The sequence below is a fragment of the Hetaerina americana genome, unplaced genomic scaffold, assembly GCF_022747635.1.
Source record: "Hetaerina americana unplaced genomic scaffold, ioHetAmer1.1.p SCAF_9, whole genome shotgun sequence".
Taxonomy (NCBI): domain Eukaryota; kingdom Metazoa; phylum Arthropoda; class Insecta; order Odonata; family Calopterygidae; genus Hetaerina; species Hetaerina americana.
In genome coordinates, this window is record NW_027287538.1 from 38,703,425 (window position 1) to 38,731,380 (window position 27,956).

Sequence of the window (27,956 nt, forward strand, 5' to 3'; positions counted from 1 at the left end):
AGATGTTCTGAGACAAGGTCTTCAAATTTGAAGGGTGAAGTCAACATAGGGCGTGATTAGGGATTAATGGCTGCGAAAAAAAGAACGGCGCCCGATTGATTAGATCCAATAATGAAGTGGGTGAAAGAAATTCTTCGGAAGACAAATGGTTTTTATGTGTGGAGGTAGCGTGGTAATTGAATACCTCTCCTTTTTAAATCGGCGTGATATAATTCGAACTGACGGTCTAGCAATATATGAACATTGATTTGGAAAAAAACAGGATTGTCAAGAATATTTTAACACAATCCGGCGCCCAAAATTTAATTTTTGAGTACGGGTAAATCGAAATGTTACGTTCCCAGAATGAGATAGTTAATAATCTTAGAATGATCATTAGCTGTAAAAAGTTCGGTACGATAAATAAAAGTTTGATTTAAGATATATCTATTAGTATAAAAAGATTGTTTTAACAAAAGACAACTTTATGGCTTACCTACTCAATCTTATTATATGACATCATGAATGATGTTGGAATGAGCTTAGACCGGAATACTTATATTTCCCTGCTAGTGAGCGATCATTTCCAAATTATAGATTATGATTAATAAAACAAAATTTAATGAAGCACTTACTCCTGAGTGCCCTTCAGTTATCGTGACAGGAGAATTCTCTAATCTTTATTAAAATAACAACAATATGGTTATGAATAAATATCTAAACGATGTTATTGGATTATTTCATTTATTATGTTGAAAAAAATCGCTGTTATGCGCATTCCAACGTGAATTGAATGAAATAGTATAGTTGATTTCAGGTATCACACAGATAGCTCTGATAATAGTTTCATCCGTCAAAATACATGGATGGGAAGAAGAGTTATTATAAACGATACAAAGCCTACACTATGCAATTGGTGAACCGATGTGAAAGTAAACAGCAGCGATGGCAAAATGTTCATTCCGCCGGTTTCTTGGGTATGTATTTCGTGCTTTACGGATTACATTTAACCAATTACTATGTTTTCTCAGAACATATTTTACATTACAAATAAAATTAATATTTGAATGATTGCCTTCATAGTACTTGAATTTAATTAGTATATCATTAATTTCAAGTAGTCTCAATTCTTGTTATAAATAAATAACTCTTATTTATGCTGACGTTACTATGACATGTTGATTAAAAATAAAAGTTGTTCCCGAAACTCAAGTCGCCTTATGTACAATCTATTTTAAATATTCATAGGACACAATTAGATTCATCTAGACAGAAAAAAGCTTTAAGAAATATTTTCTCACAATAATTCATATACATTTTTCTTCAAATTAAAAACTAACAAACTGAAAGTGATATTGATTGAGACAAACATTTACTTCTAAGCCCTCTGTCTCACACATTCACATCATACAGGGCTCGTTCCGAAGATAATGCCATTGAATTTCCCGCGCCGCTCCTATTGGTTAGAGTGGTTTCGAACCACTTCAAGTAGATGGGGGGACGCTATGCTTTGCCGCAAAACTTGTCTCAGTGCTCTTCAAGCTGTGGAATCGGCAGGACGTTCGTAAACCTCTGCGCACCGACCTTGTCACGAAAAAAATGAAATCGACGATCGAGCAACGTTACTTGATTAATAAGTTTTTTGCTAAACTGAAAGAAAGCTTTTGTGGAGACTAAGGAAATGATTCGTGAGGATTACGAGGACTCTGCTCTGTCCTACTCATATGTTCCGAGGTGGTTTAAGGTCTTTAAGGAGGGTCGGGACGGGGCTCACGACGAACTACGCTCTGGGCGGCTGTCGTATTGAGGCAGCCCTGAAAAGAACCCGTTTTTCGTCCATAGAAGAGATCCTATCAGCCGTGACGTGAAGAATTTGCGAGAGGTCCCCAAAGATACCTTTCCGGCCGCGTACCGGTCACGGCAGAATCGCAGGAAAAAATCCGTACAGGTCGAAGGAGAGCACTTTGAAGAATTTTACGTTTTGTGCAAATATCTTCAATAAATTACTTTTGCAAAAATAATTGCAATACTTTCGGAACGCTCCCTGTATTGTGTTTAATTAATCCATTATTTCTTCTTTCTCTTTCAGACAAAACTTAATTGAAATATATACACGACTTGTATTATTAATGGGCTTCATTAATTGCACTCGTGGTACCCAGATACTAAGAGAAAAAAAACCACCGTAGAAAAGATACCTGACGCCGAGGACTTATGAGTTGTTTTCAGCAATGTTGTGATAATACTGGAACAGAGTGAAGAAATAGATATCAGACTGGTGCTCTACTATTTCCCTTCGGAACGAGGTTCTATGGGTATGTACATGTGTAACCTTGAGGCTGCAAACTCCCATAATGATTGGACGCGTTGTTAAAGGAATACTCTGCATTTATGCAAAAATTAATCCGATACGCAGCCGTATCTTAGCAAACCTAACACAGAGTAAAATGATTTAGGCACCATTGTTTTTTACCATATATGATTTAATTATTAATTTACATTAAATTTTTTAACAATTACGAATTTACAAATTGATAATTCATCAGAGCTATTCAAATAAAAAAATCGTATGCATATATATAAATTCGTGCCTAAGCCGGTAGCTTAAAATTTGAAGCGTTCTATCAAGTATTTATGGAGCTTCAGTCATTTTTCATTTGAGAAGAAAGCTTTAAAATATAATAGCATAAACTGAATGAAATTTTATCGCCAATCAATTGCTAATTCTATGATAGTTTTCTATCTTATTTTTTTAATACATGCAATAAACACAAAATACTCGTATGACACCCAAGTAGGAGATAGCAAAATGTCTTTGGTAAAGACAAAAAGAGTCTCCCCTTGCTACTTCGAGGACTTGAAATCGGTATCAATAGTTAATCAATGTGTTTCTTCTTATACCCTTATCTTATCCTTTAGATGACGGTGGAAGACGAAGCAAGCGTTAAGCAAAACCTTTATTGACGCACATAAAAGGTGCAACTATGCGCATAAACGTTTTTCGGTGAGGTGTGAAATGACGAAAGAAGGAAGAGATTTATTCCCTCCAATAAATCCTTCGTTCGATTTTTCAACACCGACAGAGAGAGCGAGAGGTAGACCGTTTTGGAAACTGGGGCGAGGCAAAAATTCCATCTCGCCGCCAAATTTTACAACACATCATCAGCAAGCTTCCGGAAGAGCTAGAGGGAGAGAGATGGAGAGAGCGAAGGAGATGAATATATAGACGGAAGAAGAGCGGATTTTGGAAGCGATGGTAAGAGAAGGATAAAAAAAATAATACCGCACCAGAGCGAAGCAGTTTTAAAAATTTTTATGGAGATCACCTACGGTAGGTATGGAATGAGGAAATCCAAGGTAAGTTCCTGATTGAGATATTCGATATTTTGAATCGACTCAGACGTGCAACTGTTGGAAAATCTTCCTTTTTCGCGGAGTACTTAAGCAATGAGTTGTTAATTTGTGATTTGCGAATTCTCATGTTCGACATCGAACAACTTTTGTAAAATATGATGAAAATACGGAAATGCAGAGGAAGTACGAATATATAGACCTATCACTCAGCACGATGTAGCTCTAAGCTCTGCCATCAGTTTATATATATATATATATATATATATATATACTGATTGCAGAGCATATATATATATGTATATATATATATATATATATATATATATATGTATATATATATATATATATATATATATATATATATATATATATATATATATATATATATAACCTTAAGGCTGCAATTCTTTCTTCAAGAATTGCTTGAAAATAAGATGGGTATGATAGAATAGTGTACTGCCGTCCATTGAAAAGACAATAAAGTAAAAATAATTGTGTCATTCAATTTACGAGCATCTATTGAAATGCTCACGTACGAGCATCTCGATACCACGATACCAGGGGAATATTCGGTGTTATTTTATTTACTTCCCTTTGCTTAGCGCCGAAGTGGGAGGAATGGCTGGCACACGGGGTGCAATACGAACTCTTCGGAACCACTCGACTCCCACCAATCCCCCTCACCTTCCGTAAATTCCCTCGTCTGAGTTCCTCAAGCTACATACTTTTTTTCCATCGTCCTTCTTCCCGGAGACCTTCCCCCGCACTCCCGAGGGGGTAGGGAGCAACGCGCGTCTTGAATTTCCGAAATTGCACTCACAACTGCAGGAGCCATGATTCGTACCTGCCGGTGGTGATTATCTTCCAGTTCGGAGATGCGCCACCCGATTCCTACTTTCCGTCCTCGCCTCCAATCAACCTCAATTACTGCGCCTAAAACGTTCCCCACTCCCTGCTTTTTCTGCCCACCTTCTCGCCACCCACCCTCCCTCACTCGTCGGAACGCCAACCCAACAGGCGCATCTCCTCCTCCACCTTCATTTTCCATTATGCTCTCCAACGACCGCTCCCCTTTCCTACTTCAATCTGCTCGTGTGCGTCTCAATTCATTCTCCCTTCGAAAAAAAAATCACTTCGTCCCCGTTTTCTTCTTCGTGCCAAGCACTGTAACGGTTTTCGATGAGGTGGACTAGACCACATGAAGGTCAAGTGGTAGGCTTTTACTCAAAGCGTTTCAATTTTGAACGGAGGAAATGCAATTCTGTTAAATCCGAAACAAAAGTGTGCGGATGGATAAAATGGCGGAACTTTGGGAAAAAATATAGCAAATTATAAACCTTTTGGCGCTTTCAAAGCTGTGCCATTGTATATCAAGAGCTGAAATATTTTTAAAGTGGGGACTATTATTTTTTTCCCGGAATTCCGTGGTATTTTATTATCGATTCATGCTCTATTCAGCGCAATTCCCTAAACGGAAAATGTGTGCTATCCACAAGATAGCAAAAAGTGCGGTGCGTTATTAATACTTCCTAGATTGCTTTTCATTTATATATATATATATATATATATATATATATATATATATATATATATGAAATATACTAATTATAACAATCACCTTTGCGCTTTTTCTTGCCCTTACTAAGCCATAATTAATAGCATTTACTATTGATTGCCGTTTCCATTGATCTATGATCAATTTTAAAGTATGAAAGACTGATTCACACTTTGCACTTCCTGGAACAACTATACCGATTAAATGGTATTTCATTAGAACCATTGAAGATTTTGTAATTAGGCTATACTTTTTATTGTGTGTATACCCAACATGTGTCAGCAATAACACATCCGTTAATAAAATCAGTACACTAAAATTTAGTGTATTTAAGAAAAAAAACACATGAAATTGCTAAAAAAACAACTGCTGGTAATTATTAAGTGACGTTGAGAATTTTTAAATGACTAAAATTCAATCTCGTAGGGAAATATATAAAGAGACCATAAACATGTAGCAAATCTATAGCATTTTCCATGAAACAAACAAATTGATAGAAAAATGCCCGTAAAAACCCAACTTTTAGAGTAGTGTGTATATGCCATACATCATGTACGCATAGCATCTAAAAACCTCAACGTACGACCTCCATGGGGATTACACAAGATCCAAGCTAACAACAGATTCAAAAGCCTATGTCAGTGAAAGCAGAACTCTATAGCTCTTTTCATACATTAGAGATAATTATTTAATGTGGCCAAATAGTGATAGACCGAAGTAAGCCCTTCAATAACTATCTCTTCCATGGCTTTACAATTCCTAATACGAGTATATACTGATTATGCTGGCCATAACGAAGTTACATATGATACAATTAAGCTAAAAAAGTTATTCCCACTACAGTAAATGAACTCCATCAAATATTTTGAGCACTTTTATACTTCGGTGTGAAAGATAAGTAAAAAGGAAGAATCTTGCTTCATCCTGGAAGTGACACTACGAAATGTGAAGCAAAATTAAAGAAACCTTCTCAATGTGAGCTTTTAATTAGCTTCAAAACCATCGTTAAAAGATTTATAGAGAAATATAAAAAAATTGCAGTGATTATAATGATATAATTCCATCTTAGTTCGTTTATCATGAGTTTATTTTGTATGCATGCTATGCTCTAGATAATAATAGAATTTTTTTTGTAACGCAAAGACATAAGACTCTTTGAATCTGAAATAGGAATTCTTAAAGCATAAATATAAAATTTCACAGATAAAATGGAAGACAAAACGGCACCTATGAGATAGTGTAATTTTCAACAGGTGACAGAAACGTGAAAGGATATAAACATATTGTGGTGATATCGCTACAATAACTTAAATTTCTTAATTTTTTTTCATTTTTAAGGCCATTTTTTCTTTAATATTTATCTATGAAAATGAAAAACTGTTTTATACCATGATATATTATACATGTTAAATAGTTAACCTGTACTTGATTGTGTACTTGAACCAAAGTGTGAAGGCTAATTTAATCTACAAGACATATTATCAAAACCATTTTTCTATCACCATGTTGGAGACTACAAAAAATTGCTGTACAAAGAGATTACTTGTATTAATGAATATACGAATACAATTTAAAATAAGAGTTTCCAAAAGATAAATTAACATTAAAGTAAATCTAATAGGCATAGGAGTGACGTTTGATATGATAGCTCAATATAATAATTCTCAGTTTTAGAACGACTGCAGGATAAAATAGTGGAATAATAACAACACGGGAAAAATTTTCCATATACTGGAATGCAGAAAGAAGTTGTGAAACCCCATTAACCACTGTAATATTTGGAATAGGAAAGCAGCACCAATGAGACCAAATACCCTTAAAATCTATATAATGATAAGAGTGTACTTATAATTTAAAAAACAAGCTGAAACTCATGCTTATTATAATGGTTACATAGGAGAATGTTGAATATAATCTTAGACTTATGGCCACTACGTTGCTATAAGCGGTTGCTTGTAGTTTTCACAGTGATGCGTAAGAAAATACACCATTTTTACTAATAAACTTAACCACTTTAACCTATTAAGAATATGCGATATTATCTTGCGATATGTATGACCGATTCCAATTGCTTAAATAAAATCATATATTTAGAAAAAGAGTTAAATATAGAATATTGAAATATTGTCACATTCCTCTGAAATGAACAAGGCGCTCAGGCTTTTTGATGCATTAAAAATATACTAAATTCATTTGCATTTCAAAAGTCGAATTCAGTCAAATATTTTTATTGCTAAAATATATTTAAATTGGCTTTTATTCGAGATTATTTGTAATCTCGTATATTTCATTCATTCTCTTTCTGAAAAATACTCCTAAAGGGAAAGATAAAATATTTCACCCTTCATTGGAAACTGTTTCACGAGCATGGCATGGGATTCAAGAAAAAAATCCATGGGTTAGTGAAGAGTTAAATCACGCACAACCGAGAGTTAATATGCAATTTTCATTACCGGTATTCATTCGTAATCCTATTTGGCACTTTAAAAGTAAATTGGGAGTTTGGTGGAAATGGAGGGGTATTAACGAATATCACAGGGCCAGCCATGGAGGGATAATCTGGTGGAATATGAAATCCACAGTATTTGGGAAGTAAATCTTTTACTTACCTAGAAAAAATGAGAGTACAAGTGATTCTATGTCATATCGCATGAAAGCGTCTCATCCATTTATGAACCCATTTCACATCTATTATTACTATGTTCATTAATTTACGCATTCAGACATGAAATAAGTCAATTCCCAATAAATTGAAATACGCATTTTCAGTCGATCATCTCCTAAAGTAATGTACGAATCGTATTTCTATTTAACAGCCATTTGAAAGTATTCCTAAATTGGATATCTTAAAATGTGACATTTTCCAAAGTTAGCAAATGGCATGAAACATCATGGGACCCATGTTCTACAGATAATAAATATATGCCTCTATAAAGTTAGGTTTCACTCGTTAAAAACTCACAAACTTGTGCCTAACATTGATTACAGATTATTTATATTCTCTATGGAGAATATATTGACTTCTTAACAGGTCTCGCCTTAATCTTGTTTAGTTTGGATCGAGGTTGCCTCAGAAGAAAGATGATGTGAAATACCCTCTTTCTGGTAATTACAGATGATATACGTAATAGCACACTCCACACAAAAGCCTCCACCAAACTTGATTTCTTAATTGAGGAAAATATTGGTGAAGAGAGAGATTCAGGAGTTAGTAAGAAGTCATGGGCAGACCATCTTTGGCTCTGGATGTCTGCGTTCAAAGCCCTCCGTTACATTTTATTTTAATTTTTTTAGCAAACTTCTCATATTTAACATTATGTTATGAGTTTATATCCAATTCATATGACTGTGCCGTGATCCTTAAAAGTTAGACCCAATTGAAGCAACCGTTCCCAAAATGCAGTTGTTACAAAATAGTCAGTTCTTTATTGGTCTTCGTCCCATCTTACCGCCCTTTCACTTTACCTACCTGCCATTATCCCTTCTTTCTCAAGCTCCTCTTAAGTCCACCATTTCTCCCTTATTTCCTTTCCTACTCACACCAATCCCCTCGTTTCCACCCCAATTTCCCTCCATCTTCTTTATTTCCCAGCCTAATCAGCGTTTCCTTTTAGCCGGGAAGCGAAGCAGCAGCAGTGAGAAAAAAACAAGAGATGGGGTAGGGGAAGAAAACTCCCTCTCTCACTTCCTTCCAATCTACCTCTCTCTCTCTCCTTCTATCACATTAATTTGATTACTTCCGATTGACTTAGCTTCGGAATGCACATCTCTTTCCCTTACCTCGGCATCTCGCTGTTATCTCGGGACGAATGCGGGAGGAAAAGGAAGCCCTGTTAACGCTTTTCCCACCGCCCCCACATTTCCCCTCCCCTTCGGGCGTCCTTCGATGTTTTTGACGCTGCTTCGCCTCACTCCTCTCACCCTTTTCCCCTCAGAGGCTCTGCGGGGGATGCTGGCGGAGAAAAATACCTAGTGCGAATAAGCAACAGCTCAAACTCATAATTTCTTCATTTTCTTCGGCCCCAATGAAAACAACCGGAAGTCATTTGCGGAAGAGACCAAGAGATTGAAAGTGCAAAATTGTCAGTGACCCCCCATGGCTATATTTCTTCAGTATGAATCCCTTGGGCATCTTACACTACATCCCACGTAACTCCCTTCTCGAAATTGGTCCTCGCGTGCAAATGGAATCATGCGGTCATTCGGAAGGATTCGCAAGCTTCATCTGCGCGTGAAACTTAAACTTACGCAAAAATTTTCAAAGACTGAATAAGATTAATACGTCTGTTGGAGTGGTGATTCATAAATTAAAAAGAATACCAATAATGCAGCAGGAAATAGACGTTTAATTAAACCAATTGGAAATGATAAATGAACCAGCTTGCAGTGAATCACTGGAGAGTCAGACAGGTAGATGGAGCATTGAACTTCTAACCATGGGACTACTGGTTAAATCTTGGATAGCGCCTTCGGAACACGCCGACTAAAATCCAGCGATGTAAGTTTCTGGGTTAATCAGCTTCATCGATAGATCCAGGTATCAAGTGGAAAGTGATTGGTTACCCTAACCATAAGAGTTTATAGCACACACTGTGTAGCGTAGCTTGTGCCCACCTCGATTATAACTATTACTTGGTAGTCTACAGTTTAATGTAGGTTTTGGACGAACTGGGACAGATTATCCCTACATTTCTTACTTTTGCTATATAGGGCAAGCTGATACCCGACAATAGGATCAACCGTTCTTCAATGCCGTATAATATCTATCTCACTCCATTCCGTACAAATTATTTCTTTTTCTCACCCTACCTCGCTTGACTAACGTTCTCTCTTCTATTGCAGTCTTCAGGATTCCAGCGCCAATGGAAATGCGTTTCAAAGACTATTTCTGCCTCCTTGGGATTTCTCTTAATAATTCCCTCACATCGCTCACCATGCCTAGTGCGTTATTTAATATCCTTTCTGACTTAAATTATGGGGATTGAGTATGAACTATGACAATCAAACTCCAAGTTGGTAACCATAAGGCCTTACCACTTCAAGTTGAATCAGTAGTTTGATTTTTATATGTACTTAGATTTATACTAGCTTTACTTTAAGTACTTTGTTTTAATACTAATGGCTTAACCCAAAGGAATCGGTTCTTGCAATACCAAATAATTTTAATTTATTTTAAAATAACAAATCGCCGACGTTGTTTGAAATAAAAAACAATGGCGTCTTAATTATAATCCCTAAGAAAAATCATATGGTAAGAATCATTACCATAATAACATGTACAACAAGAGAAATACTATGAATTGGGCGTCTTAGAAAAAACGCACCCTTTTATTTTTTTGGTTTTTTCTTTCTTAGGAAAACCCAGTAATGTTTATGGTGGGGTTTACGGCAAAAAGTAACTACGAGAATCTCAAATTTCACGGCATAAGTCCATTTAAGTCCATTTCTGAAAGTAAACTTTCTACTTCCTAGACGGTGTCATTGTGAGGTACGTGATAGCCCCGAAGAGAACAAGTTCCGAGGAGTGGTAATGGAAACGCGGCCGTTAACCTGGAGATTTACCAAAACTGAACAGACGGACTTACCCTTTTCGCAGCAAAATGGCGCTTAGAGCTGACCGGTGAAAGGGCTGAGCATTCATGTGCACACCGGTAGAAATTAAATCGTCCTTCGTTTGCGGAATATTATGTGAAAAGCAACGTAAAATCGCGAAACTCAATCATTTCAGTTAATTAAACGCAATAACCAAAACTTAAAGGGAAATATAAACGATTTCTTCGGTCATATAGTATACCGCCGAAAGCCATTCATAATATTTACAAATAATACTTTCCTTATTAGTTTTCCCATGACTGTACACTAGGAATTTTCGTTTATGGGTAGGCCAAGACAAAATAGTTGATTGAGAAACTTTTTCAGAAAACCTACTTCCTTTTGTGAATATTTAATATTTCAAGTAAGGTATGAGTTAATCATATTATGGCTAACATAAGTCTATACGCAGTGAAAAGCTCGAAGAGAATCATTTATATTTTCATATTGCCTCACAATTCATTAATCACTATTACAGTAAAGTATTTAAATTGATTAATTAATAATTACCATTTTTACGATTTCAGTTAAATTATCAACAGTATAGATCAATAATTATCCTTCACCTTCACGGTGGATTAATCGGTGGATAAAGTTAAACATTTTACTGATACTGACACAGTATATTTTGAGTCCCGTGCACACTTGCGCCACTAGGCGGTAATGCGGCATTCCAAGTGTTGCGCAAATCGGATTTCTGCCAACGCGAAAACAACGAACACGTACCATGCACGTCACCAAACATCACAACAGAAATCACGCGAAATAGAAATGTTTAAGTCTCCCTTTCAGACACCTGAGCAGAATAAAAAAAGAAGTGCACGAAATCCCCTTTCTGTTTGTGTACAAAGGTGTTTTACTAGAATATTGGTTGAATGGAAAAAAATAGAAACGGAGGGCTCGTTGGTGCTTACACACACAAGAAGTCGTTTAAAAAATAGGTAGTGAGTCAATGGTTAGGAACCATTTTACTCGTATTCAAAGAAATCAGCGGCCAATGCAGAGACTTGTCTCGTACGTGTCTCACCGTCTTCGAAAATGAATTGATGAAATTGCACGGAATGCAAAAGAAACATGTCGCCTGGTAGAACGTATTTTGCTCTGCAATGCGATAGGATTCGATAATTACTCCAACCAACCAATAATTTATCTTTAATATTATATATCAATGAAAGTACATAATCTTCAATATTTATTTATGTTCCTGTGGAAAAAATCAAACTTTAAATAAAATATTTTTTTTAATTATACCATCTTTTGCATTTGTACTCATGGAATAGCGGTGACATTTTTTGTATAGCAAAGCGAATTTAGAGTACTCTGTGCTGCATCCCTCTTCCTGACGTTTTACATTTGAGACAATATTTCGAAATGCGTGAGCTTTTTTTATCATTTTTCGTATCGGTTTCACAAGACGGGAAATTATTTGCATACCTCTCCCAAGCTAAAAATGTTTTCCTGAAAGCACTCGATTGTTCTCGGGTTCGCGCGTAGAGAGTCGAATGGAAACCGATCACTCGTCTACACCACAGCAGCGACTCCTCTTTTTGTCGTAAAAAAATTGGTGTGCAAACGGATTGCCATGAATCTGCTCGAAGGTCTCATATTGCGTGAAGTTTCTTAGAAAATTATGTGTGTGGCTTTGTATGTATTCTGCAAACTTCCTTAATGATCAGAACTCTGTCAAACACTTTATAGATCTAAAAAGAGAATACGTATTGAATGAAACAGGCAAATGTATGACTAATTTCCAATCAATATTAAGGTGATGGGCTCATGAAATTTAATGGAATATTATGATATCGCTAATAAACAAGTTGAGAACTTAGGATTTCGTACAGAAGAAAGCTATATTATTTCCTTTGATGAATAGTAATGGGAAATTATAATTTCAATAATAAATATACAAAAATTGGCCGAACTAAAATAGAAAAATTTCGGGATTGATTGGTAATGCCCTATTATGTAAGAACAGCGTCGCTACGGATACCAGAGTGAGATATTACACAACTGGTACGACGTATTTCTTTACCAAATCCAGCATTTTTAAAAAGTGAACTAAAACTAAACCATTTTATGTGTCATTTCTTTATTCCTACCCGTTGGGTAAAAATATGAAAAGAACCAAACTTCTGCTTATATGGTTAAGCAGAAGGATTAAAATAAAATTGAGGAAGGGAGTATATTATGTCTAGGTTCTTTAAGAAGAGACTTTTTTAGTTCTCCATTTAGGTCTCCATATTGTAGACATTCACTATACTGCCTGAATGAAATCTCTTTTTTTAAAGCAATAGATTTAATGTCATTACCAGCATACGTTATCTCACGGATTTTAACGATTAACAAATAATGATCTTGTACGAGTATTTTTATCTCACATTTCGCCACTTCGCGATGACACTAAATTACTAGGAAGCAATTTGTTCAAATATCAATGAAATAATAAAAAAAAATACTTATACACCTGAATAAAACGGTAATACAAAAAAATATGCATGTGAAATAACACCTGCATAACGTATGCACCTAACTTGCAAAAACATGCATAGTTACGTCAAAACTCTTCCTAAAAACTTCCTCCAAATACGTCCTTTCTTAAGTAACTACAACCAGTTATCGATTTCAAGAAGGGGCGAATTGAAAAAGGTACGCTTAGAAATTCCCCATCCAATACATCGATCTGGGCTGTATAACATCCTCAAGTACTTTCAATGGAAGTCGAGTTTAGCACCTCAAATTGACGTCCGCCCCAAAGGAAAGCCCCAAAGTCTTTCCGAAGGAGGATAAGGAAGTGTGAGGTGGAAAGGAATTAAGGAGAAAGGACAAGACTTCAGGTAATGTGAGCAGTCGGATAGTGAAGAGAAGAGGAAGGAGGGGAGAGGGAGGAGTAGATGGAGATAGTTTTTGGTGGGGCCGGTGAAGAGGATTGTGGGTAAAAGTCAAGAACTTTCTCGTCATGGACACAAAGGGATAAGAGAAAAGAGAGAAGAGGGGAGTATGGGGGCAACGGGGAGTTTTCTACGACCCATCCCTCCGGGGAAGAGAACAGACTCTCGATGAAGTACTACGGCCAAGATCTCACCTTGCAATTTGGTTCGAAGGTGGGGGGGGGGGGCAACCAGGAAAGTGTTTGGAGGTTAGGTGCTGCCGAGGCAACAATGGGTGCCCGACCAGGAGTCGATCTCACAAAGCCTTAATGTAGTCGATAAATACGGCTCAAGGCAGATCTTAAGGTAAACCTCGAGGGTAGGGGTGTGTAAGGCTGAAGAAGGTCAATTCCCAAGACTTCAAAAGGGATTGTTGGAAGTGGAGACGTTAAGGTAGAAGAAGAGAAGGAAAGAGAAGAGACCCCATCCTAAGGAAACGGCGGTGGGAAGTGCAGAAGTCCTTTACGTTCGCTGCAAACTTAGGAGAAATACTCCTCAAAAGTATTCTAGGAGAACGTTAAAAATTCAGCCGGGCGAAGCTTTTACCTTTTATTTTATTTTGAGAACAAGAGCTAGATTGTTTTATATGAATGGGATTTCGCTTTGCTGGGGTAAATGATCAATAAACCGATTTTTATGATGTGGAAGTTGGTGGTTGTTTCACCGACGTAAATGCCTTATGTGGTGGAAAATTCTTTCTTTGTTCCATCCCACGATAAACCCCATCCGAGTTTCGAAGTTGCGCATTTTATTTTTTTTACCTATATTTTAGTACGGTTGCATTGAGAAATACAATGGACTGAAATGTCCTTTAAAAAGTTTTAACTCAATTTCCTTGTTGGAAAACGCCGTCAGTTGAGACAAAAAAATCGGATGTGTCATTCAGAATGACTGTACAGGAACTCATTCCTGGATGGTCGCCACTAATGTAGGTATTGAAGCTTCGACCTCGCAAGACAAGGCTCTGAACATATTATTTAAATGACCGCATGTGATAACAACATAACAAAGAAAACCATTTTGAAGCATTTTGCCATATCACGCTCGTTAAAATCGCATATGCCCAATGATTCTTGTATCGATACAGAGAATGGGCTCTAAATGACAGCCACTGTCTTTTCTCTCTCACATTGCCTAATTATTAAAGCCAATTGTATCTTCAGTATCTCATATCTCTCATATTTTTTGCTAATAATTTTCTGTGCAATTGATTTAAATTATTATCAGATTTTAAGCAGTGAATATAAAAATAAATATGCCAATTAGAGTAAGCAAAATCAGTTCTCACACATGCAATAAAATTAAAACCAGGAATGTCTCAAAATCGTGTCCTTGTTGATTTACATCGCATATTTTATGTCCAATTGGCTTACCGAATGGCAGATGCGAGCTTTTAAGATGATACAACGATGTTTTCGCCTAAAGCTAATTATATATATATATTTGCAATATAATATAGATAAATCAAATTTTTTTCATTTGCACAATGAATGCAATGAAAATCCATTTTGCTGAAAACCCCTACCCGAACGGACACATGTATGTTGAACCTTTCAATATAGGACGAAATTTCACAGAAAATTTCTAACTTAATTCAAAAAAGGGTATAAGATGAATGAAATTTATCAAATGGTATCCATACGCTTGATTAATTCTCATGGTTCAGGTGACATATCGCCAAATGATTGCCACCTACTTTCCAGTATGGTGAATTATTCGTCTTTTATAACGACGCCTTTAATTGCACACCTCTCACGGGAAGTTTTGGAATGGCGTTGCAGATAGAAACTTGGCCCTCGAGTTATTCAGCTCGCACAGAGCTTTGCATTAAAGTTTGGAACGGAATGATTTGTTCGCATTGCTAAGGCACCCTTGATGGATGCTGTGCAATTTCTCACGCGTCGAGAACGTCGGGTCGACGATTAAACTCCGTTACGCCTTCCTACTCACTCGAAGTGCACCACTCTACGCAAGGAATTCCTGCCGGATTTCACAATACGGCAGAAACTCGAATACATGTCCCTTTCAAAGAGCTATAGTCAAAGCTTGAAAGAGGACTACAGGGAGAAACTGCTAGACGTTCTCGGAAACTGGAGTAGAAGAATGAAAGGCGTATCATAGCATTTCAGTACTGGGGGCAGCCTGCAGAAAAATACAAAGTGACATCCCTTTTCACTGCTTCCTGTACGTTTGTTCAAACGGGTTTATTCTTTCGACGCCCTATGAGTCTAATATAAAGTCATGCTTGAAATTTTCAGGTCATCAGTAGTTCTACTTTCGGGCAACCTCGGAAACAAAAATTACGCTCGCCGAGATCGATTTAAGTGCAAAAAATTAACAATTCCATAAATAAATAAATATATCATATATATATTTACATATGTATATATACATGTATATGTATGTACAAATATATGTATAAACATATAAATGCATGTATCCATATTTTTATTAATATTATTATCTTAACCTACCGGGTAAGGTAGGTTTTGCATGGGCACAACTTGCAAATAAATATTTTGTGACTCTTAACAAAACCCTATCCAGCAACCTACTCTACATCAAGCCCGTCTTCATCTCTGTGTACTTCCTTCGTCCCATCCAACATCCCTATCCTGTTAGTGCCCTTTCCTCGTTTGCCCAACATTGCCCCCTCCATAAGAGTCTTCAACATCCCACTGCCGATCAATATGACTTTCATCCCTTTTTCCTGCCGCCATAGGATTTCTCCCAACAAACCACTCTCTTCGCCTATCGTACCAAGTATTTCCTCATTTGTTTTTTCTTCTCGGTTCAATTCACCTTCTCCATTCTTCTGCATACCCACATTTCAAAAGCCTCCAGTCTACGTCTACCCTTCTGTTTTAATGACCACGTTTCCGCGCCGTACATAGCTACGCTCCATATCAAAGTTTTTACGAGTCTTTTCTTAATATCCTTACTCAACGTCCCTGCCATCAACTCCCTCCTCCTCGTAAAAGCCTCTTTACCTAGCGCAATTTTTCTCCTCACGTTTCTACTACCTTGACCGTGTTGGTCCAAATCACTTCCGAGATACGCAAACTACTCTACCGACTGTAGTTTTGCCCTACTAATTTGATGTTTAGCTTAGCCTTTTTATTTCTGGAAAATCGTATAACCTTTGTTTTATTAATATTGATTTTCATCTCATATCCGTCGCACTGAATTTCCAATTCACTCAGCAATGCTTGCAGCCCCTTGGCTGAATAACAAACTAAAGCTTGGTCATCAGCAAACCTAACTGATTTTAGAAATACCCCGCTGACTTTCATCCCTACCTCAAGTTATTCCAAGCCTCTTTATCGTTTCCTCCATGTATACGTGGAAAAGCAACGGCGAAAATGGGAAACCCTGCCTTACACCTCTCCCAACACCGCCCATCCAGAGTCCCCGTTCCCCATTCACACTTGAGCAGTTTGAGACATGTACAGGTTGCGGATTAGCCTCCTGCTCCTCCAATCAATTCCTATTTTCTTCAATATACTCATTAGTTTTTCCCAATATACTGTATCAAAAGCTTTTTAGAAATCTACGAAATAGGCAAATACGTCCTGATTCTATTCCATATTCCTTTCGATTAGTAATATCATTACTACAATGGCATCACGAGTGCCTCTCCCCTTCCTAAACCCAAGCCGATCATCCCCTGAGCAATAATTCGCCCTACTTTTTATTATTTTGTTGATGATCTTGAGAACAACTTTGGCTGCGTAAGATATCAAACTTCATGTTCTGTAGTCCTAATATGATGTATCTTTTACCTTTTTCGGAATAGCAACTAACACTATTCTCACGAAGTCTCCCGGCTGGATTACTTCCTCATAGATTCTAACAATCAGTCCATATAGTCTTCTTCCTACATTTTCCTTAACATATCAGTATTCTCGAAGGAATTATGCCTAACCCTTCGGCATTCTTTGGTTTCATCTCCCTTAATGCCCTTTCTATGCCATCGTCGAGTATTTTGGGACTTAAACTATCTTCATCTACGTCATGTTCCTTTTCTATATTCTACTTTCCCTGCCACATGTCTTTACGGCGGCTTGCGGGATATTTAGTAGATGTAGATGTATGTCTAACTTGTTGGCCTAAGTTTTAACCATGCAGTACTTCATTGCATATACTCCTTCCATCTTTCTTGAATCTTTTCTGTGTCAACTATCATTTTACCCGACTTCAATCTCCAACTGTTAGCACTGGACTTCCGTTCTTACTTCCCGATAGTGATTTGACCTTGCTGCATAGCGCACCAATTTCACACTTCCTCTACAAACCTGCCATATTCTCGCACTCATTCCTCCACCATGCTTCTTTTTTTATTTGGTATTTATTGATCTTTTTTCTCTTTGCACTTAATTATGCCTAACTGTGAGTTTGCATCCTTCCATTTTCTTCTCTCATCCATGTTTGTATTCATCTCATCCCTGATCGATGGTATCCTTGTCCTTTTCCCGTAAACGATCCTCCAGTTTCCTTCACGGCTTTCTATATTCCTTTCTTGGTACATTCCCATTTTTCTTCAAAGACACTCATCTCTTTAACTTCATGCATGATTTTCCCCCTGGCCTGCAGGTACTTCTTCCTAGTTAATCCATTTAAAGCTTCTACATTCCATTGCCTAACCCGCAATCCCTACCTTATCTTTTTGAAACGGTCCCCACGTTTCATAAAAACTAAATTGTTGTCCGAGTCCGCATCCGCTCTCGGGAAGCTGTGCCAATTGATTATACTGTTCCTAAACCCGTGCCTTACCAGAATATACTCCATGTAATATCTTTCTGAGTTACCTGACATTTTCCATGCATACCTACGCCTTTTGTGGTGTCTACACAAAGTTTTGGTGATGACTCACCCACTGTCTTCTTAAGAACTCAATTGCTTTCTCCCCGCGGTGCCTAAACAGTAGTCCTCCTTCTCACCATCTCCTCCTACGCCTACCGTCTTATTCCAATCCTCTATCACTATCAAATACTTCCCTGCAGGAACACACGCGATTATATCCTATAACTGATCGTATATCCTACCGAATTTTTCCTCCTTATGGTTGCTCGATGAAATGCGTACCTGAATAATGACCTATTCTTCTAATCTGGTTCTTCGGATCTGCTTTTATCTCTACTTGTAATATTTTATCCGTTGCTTGTTCTATGTTGACTTCACTTCTTCCTGCCTCTTAATTTAATATTATCTGTAATCTTTTATAGGAAATACGTATGTGAAGTATGTGGAACGATCCTACATGCCAAGGCCACAGTGGAGCTTTTTACTATGGAAACAAGGAAATCTATGATCTTCTTTCGCTTGACGAATATATTTTGCAGCAAGCTATGCTAGATATGAGGAATAAGACTACAATAAATTTCCGTATCATAATATATGCTCAAATTGCTTATTATAGCGGGTAAATGATCCCTAGCATGTATTTTCCATGAGAACTAACGGCTATGACCTTGGCGACAAGGCCGTTGGTACGTGGTACACAACAGCGACATATGAATAATCATTATAATGTGAAGATCTTAAAAACATGTAGCTACATATTTTTGGATATTATTAACATGAAGATTCTATGTCCTCTACAGGAAATAACGGCACTGGTTCATATTTTGGCTAAACCTTGTAGTTATTCACCGAATTAAGTGCTCAAAATAAAATTCTATCATATTTACATTTGTTATACATGTAACCTTTGTGTCTTAAGACGAATTCAGATACGTAGTTATTCATATGAATTTGAAAAATATGCTCCAATCTATATTATTAATTTCAACAGAATCGGGCTTATGGCCAACGTTTCCATGTTACAGATTCTGATGCAAGTTTTATTGAGGGCATCCAGAAATCAGCGTGAAAGTTAATAGTGATAACGTTTGATAAGGTAACAACGATATTTGTAAATATGAATGGGTCTACAGATCAATCATAGTCATTCACGCATGGAGTAATTTGAATTAATAGGCATTTGGTTGCCTCAACGATTGTTTAAAAGTTAATAGTTGTAACATTCTAATATTATCGTTTCATATTCACCTGTAGAAGATGAATGTAAATTCATTATTACAGAAGTATCAGTTTTTTGGTAAAGTAATATATAAGTAATACGGTGAGGCCCAAAGAACAAAGTTTCGTCCATTCCTGTCTGACACCACCCAAGCGGCAATGACGAGGTAAATTAAAATGTAGCTCACGCATTTTGCTTCTCGCATTCCCTGTAGAGTTGAGCATTCACGCGTATGCTCCACTTACTCTCCTGTAATTAAATCCAGCGTTATAAACAGATGGCGGGAAAGGGCTGAAAGGACAGATCTTGCCACACCCGGGACCCCTGGCTTCGTGAACTCGAGACCAAGTATTTCTTAAATGGTGGGAAAGATGCAGAAACAGGCTGAGATAAAAACTTTGGGAATATAGTATTCCTACTACTGAATTTCTTAGGTAAGATATGAGAGCGCCAAAGAATTGGGCAGATGCTACCAAATGAACCAATAATTCCTAGCCATCTAGGAGTCAATAATTCAACAAATTTTAAAAATTTACCATTATCAGTGGTTTAAATTATTATTATAACCTAGGCCATATAAAAATCCGGCAATAAATTACCATTAGGCTATGCCAAAAAATTTTTAGAAAATAGTGAAACTGAAATACTCAGTTTTGCTCAGGGAAATTGTCTGACTCCATTCAATGAAAATCATTATGAATTTGTGTTTTTAAGAATAATACGACATTAACTATTGTGGCTGTGACAACAGAAGACATTACGTGGCACAAGCCTAGCCACAAAAAAAAGGTGACCTACAGCAGTGGTGGCTTGTGTTCCCTTTCATTAAAAAATTTACAACTAATCAATATAAATGGTGCATATAATTATTTTTTCGAATTAGTATATACCTATGCCTCAATATTAGTGGCATTTGATGATGATGAAGACTATTTTACAAATTGTTGGAAGAATAAGTCAATCATAGACCAAGTACGATGTAGCATCCATATAGGGGATGAAAACGGCAAATTGGATGGAAAGAATTATGGGGAGAATGGGTAGAAAAAAATTTTCTGCATAATATGCCCAACATAAATAGACAAAAATATTGTAGCTCCAGTGATTGCATTAAATTCAAGATATGCGCTAAATGCGTACACATGAGGCAGGTATGGCACCTGACTTAATGGAAAATCAGTTTGACCATGTTTTAGTGGGCTGCAGATATAAATTAAATATTATGGATGTGCCCAGGTCACGAAAAACGACTTTTGGCCTTGGTAATTTTAGTAAACATGAAGTAGGAGAGCAATAAAGTAAGAAAATCTGCAATTCACTTGACATAAAATTTACGAGCTTAAACTTTGAGAAAACAGACGAGTTTCGAATCCCGTTCAAAATATTATTCAGATTTGTGTAGGAACGTCAAAACTGGAGCTCGGATTTACTTAAATTGAATTTAAATACTTGAAATTCAAATATTATCGTTTCTCTTTAAAGTTTTAATCAAAGGCACAACAGGAGCTGTGTGGAGAAGCTGAAATAAGAAGGCAAAAACCATGGTTCGGAGAAGAATGCAAAAAAATGCTGTAATGGGTTTGCGTGGAAGGTTAAATAAGAGAAAGTTCATCCAAAATCACCTTGAAAAAGGTAAAATATGAAAATTAAAGCAATCAAAACGACGTTTATAGAACTATTTTTATTTTAAAGGAACCTCAAATTCTAATTATTTTATGTGAAACAGGATGGAACAGTTGAGATGGAGGAGCCAAAAGCCAGGAACGGGGAAAAAGTTCGTCCACGAATTGTTAAACTAAGATGAGGAACTTATATAAAAGAAATCCACTGTCGAAAAGTTGAAGTTGGAAGAAGTACTAAAAGAAATCAAGGAGATAAAATACAAAATGGTTTAGCGAAGGTGACGGCTCCAGTACTGAAGAACTAAAAGATGTTGACAAGGAATCACCAATAAGAAAATAAAAGCTAATTCAAAACCTGGAAAAAGATGAAATGTCGACAGAATAGAAAGACGCAATAATGAGCTGGTTGATAGAAAATTAGATAAATAAAACCTTATTTCGTTATTCACTTGCCAACTAACATTGGCTAACTCTTTTTCACTCGTCGTAGAACATTCGTGTATTAAAAGCAGTATAAACATACACTAGAGGTAATAATACGACAGAATACCGTCAAGTAAATTTTCATACCTGTATAGGGCAGGAGTCTGCAGCAGATCATATATACATCATCAAAGGAAATATCAAAGTACTGAGAATTCAACAAGGAGTTCTATGATTTGTATTTAGATTATGGTAATGTCGACGGATAAAAAATATGGGAAAAATTAGACAGCTATGGCATAACATAAAACTAATGGGACTGGTAAAATTACCACTTAAGGATTCCAAGCGCAAAGTTATTGTCGAAAAAGTGTATTAATTGCACCAAACGCTGAACTAAGTCAGAGAGACATTCTTTCTATGCATGATATGTTAACCTTTTACTATAAGCAGCACTGGAAACTGTAAGGAAAACTGATTACGGATTAACATTCCACAGAAGATAACACTCCCTGTTAACGTATTTATATTTGGTAGGATAATATTGGGAAAATTAAAATAAGATCTGAAAAAAATAATGAAAAAAATTCAAAAACGTTTTTAAACACAAAGTTACGATAATCAATATAGCATTAACAAAATTCATGACTTCCTGACGCAAAAATTATGGACATAACTAGCTGTTATTACGTTTTTTCGCGAAATCTGAAGTTTTCAAGTGTTTGGGGAGAATTATAATGTTATTAAACAGATTATGCTGAGATACAAAATGGAATGAACACAGCAAGGAAAAGTCTATACACTTTTAACAGTTGGTATCATCAAATTTATTACCATGACTTACAATATCTGATTAGAACAGAATCATAATTAGACCAGCTTATTTACATTAAACGGAGCTTATAGAAAATGGATAAATAAACCTATGTGTACAGAAAATTTTAATAAATTAGAAAAAAATGTAACAGAAACAAGTCTTGGGAAATATATTTGGACCAACAAAAGAAATCAACATTTGGGAGATGAAGTAAAACGGAGAGATAGGGGATGTTTAGAGCACCAGGAGGCAGAAAAATTAAGAAGGCTGAGATAGGCGGGTCACGTAACAAGAAGCGATGTTTACAACATGGTAAAGCAGGTCTGGAAAGAGAATCAAGTATGGTGAACTGTTCGGGAACGGCCTAATAGTTAGGCATGGGCATGTTGCGGGTCTACAAAGAAGATGCTAAGGACCAAAGGAAATGATAGTAGACTGTTGACGGTGCCAAATACCATCTTGAGTATGAATATCAAGGTATAAGTAAGTAAGTCGGTGAGAATCGCGTGAACGAAGTGCAAGAGAAAACCGTAATGAGATACTCGCATACAAAAAGCAATGCATCAATGCTGTTTGCGGCAATTAGAGGAGACGCTCTGATGGGTCCTAAACGTGCTAAATTCAACTCAACATCAAACCACTCTTCCCATGTCTGCGTAGAGAAAACACAATTTAAGCGTAATGTGAACTTAATTCGCCCTTGTTTGTATGTAAATTTGTTAACGAAATGTGTCTGAGGGTCTTTGTACGGATCACACAAACGATGTAGGAATACCTAAAATGTGTAAATCTAATTCTAATTCAACGACTTAAACATTAAATGCTTCTAGTGATTGTTTCGGTCCACTAAAGTCAATCAATATTAGAGAGAGTTGTTCCTCCTTGATATTTCGATGTTCAATTTATTCGGTTTATGAATGAATAAAATGTTAATTATTTTAATCCAATAACATTTATATTCTATCACGTTTGAAGGACAACTTTTGACACATTATTCAAATGTATTTAGGCATTTTTCAATATAGAGCAATTAAATGGACAACCACTCCTAATAAGACCATTTGAGATTATCGTAAGTGATACAGACATTTCCCATTCATTCCTCGTTACATACGAATTTGAATATGGAAGTCAAACGAGTTATTTTTCAGACAATTCCAAAAAGGTTACCTTATTAAACACTATGCATACCCATTACAACTCATGTTCATCAATTATCCTTGTAAACATTTTTAGATTTTTCACGAAAGGAGTTTTGAGTGCGGAAAATAAATTGCAAATGATCTCGGTTATTAGCTTTGCAAATACACATTATGAGAAACACAATTCCGCTCATGAAGCCAGTGGCACATGAAAGGTATCATAATATTTTGACTTACCTCCGTATACGTCACATCTTAGAACGAGTCTGGCACCTTCCGAGTACGGTCCGACGACAGAGGATCTCTCTACACTCACTTCGTCCGTAATGACTGCTCTCTGAGGTGGAACTGTGAGATAACAAAAAAGAAGAAAACTATAAGCCTCAAGCCTATGATACACTATTTTGTTGACACAGAAACTCAGGAAGACCTAAAATTATGCCAATTCAAGAGTAGGTTTTAGAGGATAACAATCACACGATTTGAAGCTGTTCCACTGGACTGGGGAAATGGAAAAGGCACTGCCTTGCTGAAAACTTGCGAAAGAGATTTTAATTACTACAATACTCCTTATTAATCAAAACAAAGGAGGGCGAAGTCATCGAAATGATTATCATTACAAACATCTGGAACATTTCTCATACCCCTGTGACCATATTAAGTTGTTCAAGTTCGTTTCTCATAATTACATCAATATAACACAAGCTATTCATAAGTACGTATTCTTTTCAATTTAATTCGGAGTCACACAAGTGTTCGTAGGTATTTTTTGCATTATTTAGTTAAGTAGCATATTACCTCAATTTTAGGCCCTGAAACTCAAAAGGGATTATCAAATACGAATATTTATTGCAAATGAATATTGTTTTCAGTGTATCAGATTTTTACATCCCAACTTTCATAACTTATTATTTACAAAAATAGGTGATTATAAATTTTAATATTTCCCTCGGCAATCTATGAACAATGGAAAAAATAGTATTAACCTTTATATGTCAATGATTAATATTGAAGGGGAAATAAAATCTCAAAACTATTTCCAAATCATTGAAATAAGTTATTAGTTACAATCCAAAATACAATTGAAAATTTTGCTTGAGTAAAATGTTAATTTTGGTTGAATGATACGGAACTGTTTCCCACCATTATTTATTCAATTTAAAAATAGTAAATAAAAAGAAACTATCAACATCTCTTAAGACTTGAAAGATGGGTGGCAAAAGAGAAGAAATATTTATTTATCACAACAATGAACATTTTAAATAAATATTCATTATATAATAATACTCTAAAACATCTTAATATCAAATTTTGGCATGGTATAATTTGTGTTCCTTCATAGTACATTTATCTCATAATATATTTTTGGAACAAGTAGAATCTATCTATTATTACTAGAGAGCCCAGGGTACCTTCTTGTAAAATTATATAAAAACTTTGACACTTATATTACGCGCGAAATAATACGATCTTACGGATTCATATCTCGTACATAAATAAGGATTTATTTTACCCTCTAGGAATTTTGTTATGTTTATTAAAGATTTATTTTTGCAATGAAAGTATCTGCAAAATAACCATGAAGTCATAAAATGCGAATAAATATGATATTTAGAAACAAGAAATACCTTAATAATGATATTTCCTGAAAAATAGGATATTTTTACAAGCATGGATTACAAATTCAGAAAATCCAAAAACACACACTTTAATGCAATCACCAACATGAGTACTCTCAACTAACTTGATTGCTTAGGCGTGAATCTAACAGGATTATACTCTTGGCATTCATAAGCTCTCTGCTATCGAAAACTTAGTTTGTATCGAATAGATTCAAATGTTTGAGTAAGTACAGAGGCATCTTATATTTACTTGTTCAACTATGCACTGACTTGAGTCACGAATTATAGCATGGTGTGATAATAAAGTTTTGGATGAGTTTGAGGCCTCCCCGGTTTAAATATAATTTCATAAGTTTGTTAATTATGCATGTGTTATAAGTTTCTCATATCACATGAGAGGCAATATTAGTAATGAACATGAAGTAAGTTAGTGGAGAGTAGAAGAAATATATTCTTTTAAGAAAATCCAAAGTAATATGAGTACGTGGACAAAATTGAAAATAGTAAATCGTAGGATTTGGGGAAGGGAAATATTAAAATATTTTAGTTGAAAATAAAATAGCACCGCGATTCCATCAGACAAGAATTGGGAAATAGGTAGTGAAGAGGAAACATTTGGTGATTTAATTTACTAATACATTTTTGAAGAATATGAGACCGCAGTTTTTCATGAAAAATAGATCATAGCCGCTTCCTACGGTTAAAAAAAAAAGAGTTTCCATTCTACAGGCGTTATTTTGAAAAATACTGAATATCCAACTCGGATACATAAAATACAAAGGTTAAATTGAATATGATCCTGAATATTATTAGAATATAAAACAGACTGAATCAATTCCCTAAGGGTACGGAAACTAAGAAAGGCGAAAATTGTGGCTTATTTCTGAGCGGAAATAAGATTCACGTCACTCTTAAGGAAATAACTTGCCATACATATTGTTTTTTTCATACACCGTCAAACCGGGGTAAGAAAGAAAATATCCAAAGCCTTAGTGAATTTTTCCCCCCTTGAATGATTCAAGAGGTGACGCAAAAAATGGAATGACAGGCAGTCGAAGGGGATCGGACCCGACTGCGGAAGATTGGGGTGAGGCGGGCAGCACGGACTGCATATGGGGCTGGAGGGAATATTAGGTGACGAAGAAGGAGACGGTTTCAAAGAGTCAGCGGCGCAAGGGGAAGAGGGGTTGAGGGGGCGGTGGTTAAAGGATGGCGAAGCTAAGGGCAAAGGGTCTCGGGGATATCGGAGGGGTTACTCGCTGTTTAAGGGCTGGGGCTCGAGTGGACGGAGGAAATATTTGATAGAACCTGTTGACACTGTTTCCACTGCCTCTTATGTTTACGCAAGCCAAGGAGAGCGCACTCTTTTCACAGCCCACAAAACAGGGACCATTTACGTAACGGGAAAGCTTCACCTAATTTTCCTTTTTTTCTATCCTCTCTTTCCCGTCCCATATATGCTGGCGCCCAAAGAGCGGCATCGTAAAGAGATTATGCAGTATGTTTTATCCTTCTCGTAGGCCACACGAAACGCAGAAGCTATGACAACAGGCATTAACGTAGAGTCAAGCCTATCACTCTTTCCTTTAGCAATCTTTTCTCTCCTCCCCTGCCCCACATTGAAGCTGCAGAGGGAAAACTGGACGTGATTTTGCCGCCGGAGAAGAGTTCAAGTGTTCAGGAGTTGGCGTCGTCGTCGTGTTTGCGAAAGGGCACCGAGGCACGAATAAGTTTTTCCTTTGACAGGGATATGGCACATTTTTCCCACACGAACGAGTGGGAGTTTCGATGTGAAATGAGTTGAATACTCGAATTTCAACGAAAATCGTATGATCAGCTAAAAGTAAACTCGCGATATTGAGATATTTAAAAGAGAAAAGTATAACATTCACAGTGTAATTCAAAAATAAATGATTTTTTTCCTATACCAAAGTGAGATTGGGTACTTCTATTCCTAGTTTCCTAGTTTTTTATTATATATATTTTTTAAATTTTACCAGGGATACACTCAACAGATAATAGTTGAGGACACTATTGAATAAAAGAAGAATACTACATTTTTTCCACCCTTTTTTTCTGTACAGATACTTTTATTTTAAAGGCCTCATCTTCAGGTACCATCCTCAGGTCAGGTAACAACGCCTATACATTGACATTAGTTGCATCAAATAAAAAATGTTTAAGGAAATACACAGTAGAATACTCTGATTCAAGATGAATTTCCACGTAGTCAAGCCTGATACCATCGAGTGGGAGATGCTATTCTTGTAATATCAGATATTTTCGTCGTATATGGATTTACATAAAGAATACTTTTTGATGCATCTTTAATTTATATTGGTGACAATTCTGTAAGAAGGGGCAGTTTATTGGTGACGAGTTTCTCTCAAAAATGAAGTTATCTGCTTTTAGCCTAACCATACACGGAGGAAAAATTTTAAAAATCAATGCTTTGATTATTACAAGCTGACTATTACTTAACATATATTACGTTAATTTCGGATTATATGTCGTTATTCCTGAAAACATTAATGCCTTCACAGTACCCCATTCCGTAATTCCACAGTTTGTAGTATCAATTACCTTGTTTGTTGAGACTAGAATCATTATTCAAATGGAAGCAAACATTTTATAAATTTCGCCATCTAGGTCATCTCGAATTTACAGGCGATTACGTGCATAATATTACCAGAAGACAAAAAAATGACTCAGAATACTGTCCAATTCATAATAAGTGTTGTAAATTAATCCTGATTTAACATTACATGATGTTGAATAATATGGTATTTGCCGATGGAGCCCCGATGCTGAAAGATAATTCAGAGGCATTGTGTATCCTTTGTTTAGAAAATAAAGCCAAGTATAAACCATAAAAAACATTTCACTGCCATGCAGCACCAG

At 36.3% G+C, this 27,956-nt stretch overlaps 1 protein-coding gene across 1 annotated transcript in view; it reads right to left on the reverse strand.

The window, feature by feature from the left end:
• The window catches only part of side-VII (sidestep VII), a 1,496,071-nt gene that overhangs the window by 542,015 nt on the left and 926,100 nt on the right, over nt 1-27,956 (reverse strand). The window contains exon 4 of the mRNA XM_071598053.1: nt 23,671-23,781. Coding sequence (XP_071454154.1) covers nt 23,671-23,781 — 111 coding nt within the window. The remainder of the gene's footprint in view (nt 1-23,670; nt 23,782-27,956) is intronic.